At 47.1% G+C, this 12,535-nt stretch overlaps 1 protein-coding gene across 44 annotated transcripts in view; it reads left to right on the forward strand.

Moving 5' to 3' along the window:
* Positions 1-10,350, forward strand: part of LOC140484571 (sorbin and SH3 domain-containing protein 1) — a 408,466-nt gene extending 398,116 nt beyond the window's left edge. For 39 of the 44 annotated variants that reach the window (XM_072582966.1, XM_072582965.1, XM_072582978.1 and 36 more), the window contains 5 exons: positions 1,361-1,462; positions 4,039-4,095; positions 4,645-4,835; positions 6,944-7,050; positions 8,858-10,350. In XM_072582966.1, the coding sequence (XP_072439067.1) occupies positions 1,361-1,462; positions 4,039-4,095; positions 4,645-4,835; positions 6,944-7,050; positions 8,858-8,925 (525 nt within the window). In that variant the 3' untranslated portion in view covers positions 8,926-10,350. The remainder of the gene's footprint in view (positions 1-1,360; positions 1,463-4,038; positions 4,096-4,644; positions 4,836-6,943; positions 7,051-8,857) is intronic. The other 5 variants (XM_072582971.1, XM_072583002.1, XM_072582979.1 and 2 more) reach the window with 3 other exon arrangements.
* Positions 10,351-12,535: the final 2,185 nt, after the last annotated feature.

The raw sequence follows: 12,535 nt of genomic DNA on the forward strand, positions 1-12,535 counted from the left end.
TCTGTCCCCCGCCCCCTCTCTGTCCCCCGCCCCCTCTCTGTCCCCCGCCCTCTCTCTGTCCCCCGCCCTCTCTCTGTCCCCCGCCCTCTCTCTGTCCCCCGCCCTCTCTCTGTCCCCCGCCCCCTCTCTGTCCCCGCCCCCTCTCTCTGTCCCCCCGTCCCTCCCCCCTCCCCCCTCCCCCCCTCCCCCGTCCCTTCCCTTCCCCCCCCGTCCCTTCCCTTCCCCCCCCGTCCCTTCCCTTCCCCTCCGTCCCTTCCCTTCCCCTCCGTCCCTTCCCTTCCCCCCCGTCTCTTCCCTTCCCCCCCGTCCCTTCCCTTCCCCCCCCTGTCCACCCCCCCCGCGCTCTCTGTCCAACCCCCCGCGCTCTCTGTCCCCCCCCCCCGCTCTCTCTGTCCCCCCCCCCCCGCTCTCTCTGTCCCCCCCCCCCCGCTCTCTCTGTCCCCCCCCCCCCGCTCTCTCTGTCCCCCCCCCCGCTCTCTCTGTCCCCCCCCCCCCGCTCTCTGTCCCCGTCCCCCCCGCTCTCTCTGTCCCGTCCCCCCCGCTCTCTCTGTCCCGTCCCCCCCGCTCTCTCTGTCCCGTCCCCCCCGCTCTCTCTGTCCCGTCCCCCCCGCTCTCTCTGTCCCGTCCCCCCCGCTCTCTCTGTCCCGTCCCCCCCCGCTCTCTCTGTCCCGTCCCCCCCGCTCTCTCTGTCCCGTTCCCCCCCGCTCTCTCTGTCCCGTCCCCCCCGCTCTCTCTGTCCCGTCCCCCCCGCTCTCTCTGTCCCGTCCCCCCCGCTCTCTCTGTCCCGTCCCCCCCGCTCTCTCTGTCCCGTCCCCCCCGCTCTCTCTGTCCCGTCCCCCCCGCTCTCTCTGTCCCGTCCCCCCCTGCTCTCTCTGTCCCGTCCCCCCCTGCTCTCTCTGTTCTCCCCCCCCCGCTCTCTCTGCCCCCCCCCCCCCCGCTCTCTCTGGCCCCCCCCCTCTCTCTGTCTCCCCCCCTCTCTCTCTGTCCCCCCCCCTCTGTCTCCCTCTCTCCCCCTCCCCCTCCCCCTCCCCCTCCCCCACTCCCACTCCCTCTCCCCCTCCGTCTCTCCCCCCTTCTCTCTCTCTCTCTCTGTGTCTCCTTCTCTCTCTCTCTCTCTCTCTCTTTGTGTGTGTCCCCTTCTCTCTCTCTCTCTCTCTCTCTCTCTCTCTTTGTGTGTGTCCCCTTCTCTCTCTCTCTCTGTTCCCCCCCACTTTGTCTACTCTCTCTCTCTCTCTGTTCCCCCCCACTTTGTCTACTCTCTCTCTCTCTCTGTCCCCACCCCCCTCTTTCTTTCTCTCTCTCTCTCTGTCTTGTAAAAAAAGCGTTCTAAGATGAGTTTGTGTCCTCTCAAACACATTAGCCAAACTCGAGAAGTGATAGTGGGCTCGGAGGAAGATATGCCAGGAGTCCGATTGTCTTGTCTGATTCTCCAGTTAATACCCTGAGCTCAGGCTCTCTTGTGGTAAGTGACAGTTTGATTGCTGCTGCCTGCGTTGTGTGCTATCTCTGAATGGGGCCATTTTGCAGCACAGGAGACTTCAATATTATCCTAGTGGGTTAAAGGGGCCTGAGGCTTATCCTGAGTACTTCCTGACCACCTCAGCAATGGGGGAGTGGGGGGTGATGACTGGGGCCTGGAATGAGGTTTGAATCTTAATTTAGAGTTCTCCAGCTGACCTCCGTACTTTTCCCAATGCAGTGAACAAACCTGATTGTCACTTGGAGACTTGTCTTGAATCGTACAGAAGAGGCCGTCCAGCCCACCAAAAATAAACCACTCCTTACACTCATCCCAATCTCCCACACAAGGCCCCCACAGCCTTGAATGTTATGACACAAGCTGAGGTCGCCATCTTAACAGGGCGGCATGGTGGCTCAGTGGTTAGCACTGCTGCCTCACAGCACCAGGATCCCAGGTTCGATTTCAGCCTCGGGCGGAGTTTGCACATTTTCCCCGTGTCTGCGTGGGTTTCCTCCGGGTGCTCTGGTTTCCTCCCACAGTCCAAAGATGTGCAGGTCAGGTGAATTGGCCATGCTAAATTGCCCATAGTGTTAGCTGCATTAGTCAGAGGGAAATGGGTCTGGGTGGGTTACTCTTCGGAGGGGCGGTGTGGACTTGTTGGGCCGAAGTGCCTGTTTCCACACTATAGGTCACCTACTCTTAACCACTCTCCCAGGCAGAGCATTCCAGACACGTCCCCTGCACCCCCAATCCTTTGGTTGAATAAATGTTTCCTCAAATCCCCTCTCAATCTCTTGCCTTTCACTTTTAGTGGTGTGCCTCATTATTCTTGACGCTTCGACTAAGAGGAGGAGCTGCTATCTACTCACCCTGTCCGTGCCCTTCATTATCTTATAGACCTTGATCAGGTCCCCCCTCAGGCCTCTCTGTTCTAAAGAAAACGGCCTGAGTTTATCCAGCCTTTCTCCGTTGCTGAAACGCTCCATCCAAGTGCCACATCCTGGTGAATCCCCTCTGCACCCTGCTCCGGTGAAATCCCATCCCTCCTATAGTGCAGAGTCCAGAACTGTGTGCAGTACTCCAGCTGTGGCTGAACTGAAGTTCAGACCCTGAGAGTTATGTCTCCAACCTAGCCTCACTTGCTCTTATAATCTCTGTGTTGATTGATAAAGGCAAGTGCCCCATGTGCCTTTTTAAATACACTTTCAGGGATTTGTGGACAAACGCACCAAGGTTCATTCCTCTGTTTCTGTGTTTGTAGTCTCCTGCCACTCTCGGGAAGTGCCTGTGCGTTGTTGTCAGTATGATTGGAGCACCATTAGCAGCGATAACCCCAAATGCTTCGGCCTTTTCCTGCTCCTCCTCTGCTCAATTGGAATTTGCATTTCTGTGGTGCCTTTTGATGCCTCAGCAAGTCCCTTGCAGCCTTTGAAGTGCAGTCACTGCCGTAGCGAGGTGACCAGTTTGTGCACAGCAAGATCCCACAGTCAGCGAGGAGGGAAAAGACATCAGTGTTCTGGCCACGATACAGAAGGATGCACAGGCAGAACTGCTTGGCCAGAACCTCTAGCTGGGCATCTGAAATGGAGAGACATAGAAATAGGAGCAGGAGTAGGCCATTCAGTATGGTCATGGTTGACCAACCAACTCAGCACCCCATTCCCATTTTCTCCCCATACCCTTTGATCTTTATCCCCTATATTTAACTTCTTAAAAACATTCCATGTCCTGGTCTCTTCTGATTGGCGGCACGGTGGCTCAGTGGTAAATGTAGTGGAATGGGTCTAGGTGGGCTGTTCTTCGGAGGGTTGGTGTGAACTTGGTGGGCCGAAGGGCCTGTTTCCACACTGTAGGGAATCTAATCTAATCTAATTGTGGTTGAGAATTCCTGAGACTCCCCACTCCCTGGGTGAAGATGTTTCCCCTTGTCTCAGTCTTAAATGGACTACCCTGTATCCTTAGACAGTGACCTCCTGGTTCTGGGTTTTGGAAGTGGCTCTGGACTTCATTTGTGTGGTCCGAGTGTAGATTCAAGAGCTTCTGAGCTAACGGTCAAGCCAAAGTGTGTGCCCGTCAGTACCCCATTGAAGAGAAACCGTTGCATGGGTTTGAGATTAGCTTGTTAACTGGGTACTTCAGCAAAGAACCAGTATCTGTTGGTGATCATGTAGTACGAGAGGTTACAAAGACTTAAATTGCAAAAATAAACTGAGGGCGATTTAGCGAGAAATGACTGTAAATTTATATCTAAAATATTTTAGTAAGGAATTAACTTCTCCACGTGTCTCTCATCTCTTCCTTTTCATTTCATCATCCTTGTCCCCATCTAGTCGCTTGACTTGCCATCTTTTGATTTTGGCTTGTGACCTCTCGATCGTGTTTACAGAGCCCCGATAATTACGAGTAACCATTCCCTGCTCTCTCTGCTGTCACTGTACTATCCTTATCTGTGAAGCTTGCAGCGACTCTGTCAGTTTGTTAAATAACAGCAGTCGCTTCTCTCGCATCGCCTGTGTGAAGCCAATAACACATGCTGCAATTTTTCCCTTTATAATTTGCCTGATGACCACCACCAGCCTTCTCATCACTCATTGCGAGGACCAGATCTCACAGAGTCTGAAAAGAGCTACGTGGTAAGAATCGATACGTATCTGCATCACTCGGGGGGCCCGCATGGGGTCAGAGCATACCTGAGCTTGGAAGCCCATGAGGTGAACTAATACTGGTAGCTGTGTAGAGATTGGTTCCAGCTTTACTGGGATGTGCTTTTTAAATGATAGATGTTTAGTGGTGAAAAAATGACTCCGCTTTGAGTGGTTTGTATACAGTGTTGGACCAGTGCATGGAATTCTATGCTTACAAATAAATACTGTATTTATAATCAGCATGATTCTTAGTAGTGGATACTAACTACTGCTTCTGTGTGCTGTACTTTTTTTTAATCCTTTGAATTAAATCTGCAATTCTTCTATATCTTTGCCTGTTTTTCTCCACGCTTACCTCTGGATTACTTCTACACTCCACTGCGATTTCCTGGATCTCCAATTCCCCGTTAACTTGCTGGAATCCCGCGATGCCTTCGGAATGCTTCCCCCACCCCACCGCCCCCCCCCAATCCCCTCCTCTCGTTTCCTTTCTGTCCGTTTGCCCCCTCGATGCTGTCGAACGGTACCGACTGGCAGGAGGCAGTCTGCAATGAGATCATGAACATTGCAGAAAAGTCTGTTCATTACTGCAGTAACCTTTCTCACCCGCTTCACTCTCGGCACAAGGTGTCTGCCCACAACAGTAAACCATCTTTGATCATTTCCCAGCAACCTCGGGGACAGCAGCAAGGGACGAGCCCGGAGCGGAAACTGGCTGCGACTGCCCTGTAAGTACCCACCCTGTTCAATCCTGAATCCGCGGTCTTTGCTCTCACCAATCGAACACCTTCCAGTGTCTTAGTGACCACGTCATAAACAACTTGAGAGTATCTGCCAGTCGGTAGATGCTCTGCTGAGCTTAGAGAACAGTAATTTGAGATCAATGGCACAGAATAAGGCCCTTCAGTCCATTACATCCAGGCCAATCAGAAACCCACCACCTAACTATTCCAGTCCCATTTTCTAACATTTAGTCCATAGCCTTGTAACTTAGTCAGAAAGCTGCCATGTGGTTGACTTGGAGGGCGATTCCTTAGTCCTGTCTTTTACTCCTGAACGTTCTCCTGAATGGTTTCAATGAGAAGTGAGATATCCGGGGATAGTATAAGGTTTTGACCTAATTTTGATTAATGCTGATGGCTGGCACTAATGTAGCACCTTTAGTGGAAGAAAATAATCCTAGTGTAATAAAAGAAGCCAAGGGGACTAAAAAAACAATCCAGCCATTGAAAGGTCATCAGTATAAAACTGGCATTCAGTCAAGAGAGATTTAATGGTTAAAGGTTGGTCAATGAGAGGTGACCTCTTTGAAACGTAAAGAACGCATAAGGGAAAATGCAGGTCGAACATTTCCCTGAGTTGGGGAGTCTAGAATCAGGGGCACAGTTTTAAAAATAAGGCGTCAGGTCTTTTTACTCACTGGGTGGTGAAGTTTGTAATTCTCTACCACAAAGGGCTGTGGAGGCTCAGTTTCTCAAGTAGAGATTGATAGATTTCTGATTGTTGGTGATATACAGAGTTATGGGAATGGGGTGGATAATACACATTGAAATGTTTGATCAGCCATAATCAATTTGAAATAGCAGGGCAGGCTGGACTGGCTCAATAGCCTAGCCCTGTTCCTTCCAAAGTAAGTTCTAAAATTAGATTTAGGATCAAGAGTAGGCCATTCAGCACTTGGAGCCTGTTGCACTAAGATTCACATTCCTGGTGTCCCCATTTCTCCTCAACTCATTTATTAGGTTTTAAAAAAAACTATCAAATTCTGCCTTAAATAAATTTGAGGATTCAGCTTTCACTGCTGTCTAGGCTGGAGAGTCCCGCAGAGTACTAACCCTCTGAGGGGTTAATCTCTTGCTTAAAAGGACCCTCCTATTTTTAAACTATGTCCCTCAAAGCTCTCTAATTGACCAAATGTAAAAATAAGAGCTCTCCCTTTTTAGACAGAGATGTGGTTCAAAAGAGGGGACAGAGGTGACATGCCAGAGACTGGCAGCTGAAGATAACAGAGCAAGGCAGGGGGTGGATTTTAACATTGAGATTGATTTTTTAAATTTGATTTATTATTGTCACATGTACTGATGTACAATGAAGAGTTTTGTTCTGCGTGCAGTGCAGGTAGATCATACCATACAAAGTGCATTAGAGTCATAGAACAGATTGAAGAATGTCAAGAAGCTGCACAAAGAGTGAGGTCAACATTAAATTTGAGATCTCCAGGTTTGGGTAAGCTTGGGGGTATTCTCTCTGGGAGAGGGGGGAGATTGAGGGAGAATCAGGTCCATGTGTACGCGATCCTGATGACCTTGATAAGGTGGACAAGAAAACCACTTTCCCTTGAGCTGATGGCACAAGGACGAGGGCACACAAATTTCAGATCTTGACAGAAGATGCAGGGCAGGGTTTGTGAGGCAAATTCTTCTTTTACACAGCGAGCAGTAATTACTTTGAACTGGCTGCTTATGAAAATGGCAGAAATAAATGATTTCAAAAGGAAATTGGACTGACACAGGGAGAATGAGCAGGGATGGATGAATGACTTGATTCTTGCATGGGGTCAGTGGGATCAAATGGCCTCATTCTGTGCTGTTACAGACAATAGTTTTCTCATTGAGAGAATGTTTATCCCCACTTTTATACTTTAAGGACAGGATCACCTTCCTCTTGAACACCACGTCAATAATGGTTGGGTAGGTCAGATTGTGCAAGGGAGATACAGGGTCCCCTAACTTAGCTCCAAATGTAACATCTCATTAGTACACTGTTGGGTGCACCAATTGTCTGAATTTCTACAGCTTGATTCCAGAATGTTTTTCGCTTTCCTTCCCTCTTCAAGCTTCCAAGCGTTGTACAGCTACGTCCCGCAGAACGAAGATGAGCTGGAACTTCGCGAAGGGGACATTGTGGATGTGATGGAAAAGTGTGATGATGGCTGGTTTGTTGGTGCGTATGGGATCTTCCTGGGACAGAGTCCATGTTGGAGGAAGGAATCGGGCTGTTGGAGGCATTTCAGGGCTTTGCGGGATCTGTCATAGCAAATTCTAAAGAAAGAGAGGACTTGTATGTATATAGGGCCTGCCACACCAGCCAGTTATTCTGAAGCATTTCACAAGTGATTCCCCCTTCCCCCTCCCCATCCCCATCACAGCAGGATATCACAAATGGTAATGACCAGACCACTTCAGTGATGGGGAATTGGGAGCCTCTGTTGCTCACATTCATCTGTCCCCAGTCTTTGGGACACTCTCTTATCATTTAGCTTGGCCTGAGACATGTGCTAATTGTAAACAGAGCAAACGATGAACCTTATAATGCATCTGGTTCCTTTGGAATCAGTTGCACTTCCCCATAGATCCTTTCTAAAACACTGTCAGTCACCGTGTTTGCTGAATAATATTACCCCATGGTTTCTTCCCATAGTCCAAAGATGTGCAGCTTAATTGGTTTGGCCATGGGAAAGACAGGGTTACAGGGATAGCATAGGAGTATGGGTCTAGATGTGATGTTCTTCAGAGGGGCATTGTGGACTCAATGGGCTGAATGGCCTACTTCCACACTTTAGGGATTCTATGACTGAGGCTTCTGGCCATTATCCATTTGAGGAAATGTGTGCATGTTTGATACTCACATCACACCTATATTTCTGACATTCCTGCTCAAGCCTGGGGCAGGGGACACAGAATAATAATTATGAGGGCTGCTTAAGATTTGGGTCTACTGATTTAATTTCAGGGTTTGTTTTTGGTTTTCACGAGTCCCTTTCTCATTTTCCCTATTTTATTTTCCAGCTGATGCCGTTAACACTAATACCAAGAATATTGTTACTGCCTGATGTATGGGATGTTTAGAATCACAAATAAGTAGATTTAGAAGAATTCTTCATTATTCTCAATTACCATTAAACTTACAGCACACAATGAAAGTATTAATTTGAGACATTGTAGCGTTAAATAATAACTTAGGCATAGGTTAGAAACAAAGTGAATTTCAAAATAACCAATGCACATTTTTACATGCAGAAAGTCATAACCATAAGCAGTTTCTGTAGATGTGCACAGTTCTATCACACATTGTGTTATTTGCATCAGGTAGCTACTACCTTTTTTTTTTATTTAAACTGCATTTCACATTCAAATTTGAGGTTGAAATCTCTCGAATGACAGAATCTCCATATTTTGGTTGTGAGCTTATGTGCCCTTAAACTAGAGATTCCACGTTGCAAAGAATTCATTATCACAACAATTTCAAGTTTCTCTAGCTTCCAGTTGGTTGAGCATTTCTTTTGTTGAGAGGTTTAGAACTTGTCTCCCAGCCCCCTCTTCGGGCTAACCCTCTTGCAGCCCCTTCCTGCCCACCGTGCATCTCTTTGATTGAATTACCCCGAAGAATTGGTGGTTTGTCAGGTGTGAATTCACCTGTCGCACCCTGCCCCCCACCCCAAATCTTTAACCCTACTGAAACCGGGTAATAGAGGGCCGGTGGGTGCCTTGGTTTAACATCTCATGAGACAAATGGCAATACTGAACCAATGTGTTGCCCTGGATCCTGTGTTCAAATTAAAAATTTTTAAAGTACATTTATAATCAACGTTTTCCGATCTGTTGCGACATGTCTGTGGAATGTGGGGTTTGAAGCTGAGTTTAAGAGATATTGCCACTACTGCACGTGACCCCATTGACTCACTGAGCTGAGCTGGTATTTGTAGCCCAAGAAATTCAAATTTTATATTTTGTCTTTTTTTGGCCAACAGGAACATCCAGAAGATCTAAACAGTTTGGTACCTTTCCAGGCAACTATGTCAAACCACTGAATTTGTAGAGCTAGGGGCCGTGGTGGACTTTTGATGAATAAACAGCTCTTGTCCTCCCAATTCAACCCCGACACTGGTAGAGGGTCCATGAGCTTTTGATTGGATTGAACAGTCTGTAACTTGGCCTAAACATTCTGCTTACAACATGGTGTCTTTCCTTTCACTGACCAAGGAGGAGCACGCTAAGCACGAGAGAGAGTGTGAGTGGTATGTGAGCATAAGGTGTGAGATTGCTGTCGCATCGACCGTATCGACCCAGGGAATGGACAAGGACTGGATCTGTTGAAAAGGGGAAGACAACTGCCCACGGTGGCTTAAAGTCGGACTCCCCTTTCTACACGGTACATGGGCGTATGGTCTGGATGAGACACAGAACAGGAAGCTTAGGGACAGCGGAGTTTCTGATAGAGATTGGGCGCAAGATTCGGCGACAGGCCAGCTGTTGTGCTAGGCCTGAGTTTTCACAATGTGGAGAATAGAATGGAACTCTAACATGCAGAAGAATTTCTAGCCATGGGTCACCCTTTACTACTTGATGCAGTGCATGTCCTCTGAACTGTCACCTGTCATCTCCCATTTCTCTACCGTGGGTTTTGAGTTGTTTTATTGGAAATGGAACACGGTAAAACATATGCACCTCATCCTCCAGATGAGGAAATGTCACTCCCAGTTTGGCAAAGGTCTCGCAGCTATTCTTTTTTTGGGCTAATGCTTTTATAGAGCGGGTTTCCTTAACACGTGTTAATAGTCAGTAACATCCATTTAGATCTGCAACACTTGTAGTATTCTTCAGCCACACAGCCAGTAAATATATAATAAAAAAAAAGCACACCTTTCCCAGGAGGGGATCAACCCACTGCCGGGATAAAGCTTTGTGTAAATATGTACATTTGATTTTGTACAAAATTATACTGTATAGAAAATAATAATTTAACAAAAGAAATTTTAAATGGTAGACTGAAAGCAGAAAAAAAAACCCATACTTTTTTGGAGCTGTTTTGCAATTTATTTGCAAGGAATGGTTTGGAGGAAAATACTTTGGAGCACCAAAAGAAAGCACATATGAATTGTTTATTTTTGTGTTTTTAAAACAAAAATCATCACAATCGGGGAAATCCCCCTCCTCCCTTGTCCGTACAAACAACTTGGCAGCAAGATCACTTTCTACTTACCATGCAGATATATCCCTTCCTCGACACCAGTAAATTACTGATGGGCTGCAATATACTGACTGTACATATTCAAAACACTCATGTATTTTATTTACCACTTTTCAGTGAGCTGCAAGCCTTTATAACCATGAATTGCAGCACATTTTCTGTTGAGCTATTTTCTTTATTGCCGTGCTTCGGGATGTGTTAATGAAGACAAGAGCCTCTATTGACTGCTGTGGTTGCAAAATGCAATATTTAATAAACTTTATTCAAGCCATGGATGTGCCTTGGAATGTGTGTTGCAGTTTTTATTTATTTACATTGCCTCCTATATAGCAGAGGGGCATGCACTCTCTCACTGATTTGAAGTATCCAATGATTCCACATTCCTGCTCTATCAAATTGTCTTCCCTTCAAGTAAAGTGACCAACTCCTTTGTCAAAAGTTATGACACATTTTGCCTCAACCACCCTGAGGCGTGGTGATATAGGTTAAACCATCACCAGTCACTTCTCTCGGATAAGAGACCAGCTTTGTGGTCTGGTAAGACTTCACTTTCACCTTCTGATTTTCCTGTCTCCATCTAGATGAAATCCCTTGTTCCTGGTATCAGTCTGTTTAATATTGCTACACTCTCAAAGGCCTGAACATCCTTTTTAAAGACTAAGTGAATCGTAGGGGTAATGTGGGCTATTTATCAGTTAACAAAGTGTATTTGATCACAGGATTGTATGCTGTTCAAATATCATACACAGTCGAAAGGTGTGGTGCTGGAAAAGCACAGCAAGTCAGGTGGCATCTGAGGAGCAGGAGACTTGACGTTTTGGGCATAAGGAATCATACAGTTGATTGTTACCATCTTTATGTGATTCAGTATGAGCAAGCTAAGGTTGAGGTCGAAATTCATTCCGACCAAGAGATAAGCCGCTGTCTAAGGAGAAACGAGCAAGCCCTAATGAATTACTTGATTAAACCAACCTCGGAAACAGGATGCATTTGTGATATTTGCCAGTGGCTAAACTGATCGAATTGCTGGAGACTGGGCAGAGTCAAAGTTGGCATGCACAGCTTGTCTGTGTGGGAAGAGCGTGTAAGAAGATTGCTTTCAGAACGTAGCTCACTCAGGCGTGTCTGATCAACAGCTGGAGATTGAGATGGAGCAGGCCAATCACCTGTTTCAATCTGATCCTCCGACAAGTCTGTGTAAACCTGTGATTGTCAGCATTCTACAGATAAGAATTTTGAAGTATATTTTGTCAGATATTTTGTTTTACTAATGAACATTAGATATATCCCATCATTGAAACTGCTTTAGATTATTGACAGCCAGAGTAAACCTGATGGACCAGTGAAAGTGGGGATAAAAACCCACATCTCTATAACCACCATTGCCTCTAAGCCATCTGGTAGCCACTATACACTCCATGTAGAGTGACCGGTATTGGCCTTCAACAATCACAGAATCCCTACAGTGTCAAAGTGGGACATTCAGCCCATTGTGTCCACACGAACCTCCAAGGAGCATCCAACTCAGACCCATCTCACCTTTCCCATGGCCAATCCACCCTAACCTGCACACCTTTGGACTGTGGGAGGTAATCAGAGCATCCAGAGGGGATCCATGCAGACACGGGGAATGTGCAAACTCCATAGAGACAGTCACCCAAGACTGGAGTCAAACATGGCTCCCTGGCACCGTGAGGCAGCAGTGCTAACCATGGAGCCACCATGCCATTTGGGACATTTATTTCCAGTTCCTGGTGTGACTGTTGTGCACGGACCTCAGAGGCCCAGGCAATTGAAAGGAAAGTTGAAGGGAATGCTGCTCTGTACCAGCTCATTCACAAAATGAATGATTTAACTCTGATTAAATTGCCAGCAGGTGGCAGTGTGCATGGAAGACATGCTGTAGGACATTTTCTTTCCCTGGTTGTGATTTGGCAGGGTGGGGCTGGGTCTGCATCAAATCTCCAAGCTGCAGTGTCTGAGTGAGGCTCCAATCTGTGTCATCGAGTAAGATTAGAGTCCAGCTGAGTCATCCAGTGACTACATTGTGGCATCTGTGTAATATTTAAACAGAATTACCTAAGTTACCTTTTGCTGGTGTTTTCAGTGCTCAAACGCTGTAAAGTTGGATTTGACAGCTTTGCATTCCTGATGAACTACCAGCCAATACCGCTCATGGTGAAATTTGCCCACTCTACTCCAGCCAGTGAACTTCATTCAATAATCTACAGCCTCTCTATAACCAATAAGAAGTGGGTGAAAAGCCTCTAGTGCCTCAAGGAAGGCATTTTTCAAAGATAGAGATTGGGTTTCATGAATATGTATAGAAAGTGTTCATCTTGGCGAGGTTTTGGTATAACTGGCTTCTGTAGTCGAGCTAGTACTCTGCTGGAAGGTCAGAGCCTGCACAACACTGAATGTGCTGCTCTGTAACCTTAGCATCATTCACAGTCTATTC

Source organism: Chiloscyllium punctatum, chromosome 13 (assembly GCF_047496795.1).
Source record: "Chiloscyllium punctatum isolate Juve2018m chromosome 13, sChiPun1.3, whole genome shotgun sequence".
Classification (NCBI taxonomy): Eukaryota; Metazoa; Chordata; class Chondrichthyes; order Orectolobiformes; family Hemiscylliidae; genus Chiloscyllium; species Chiloscyllium punctatum.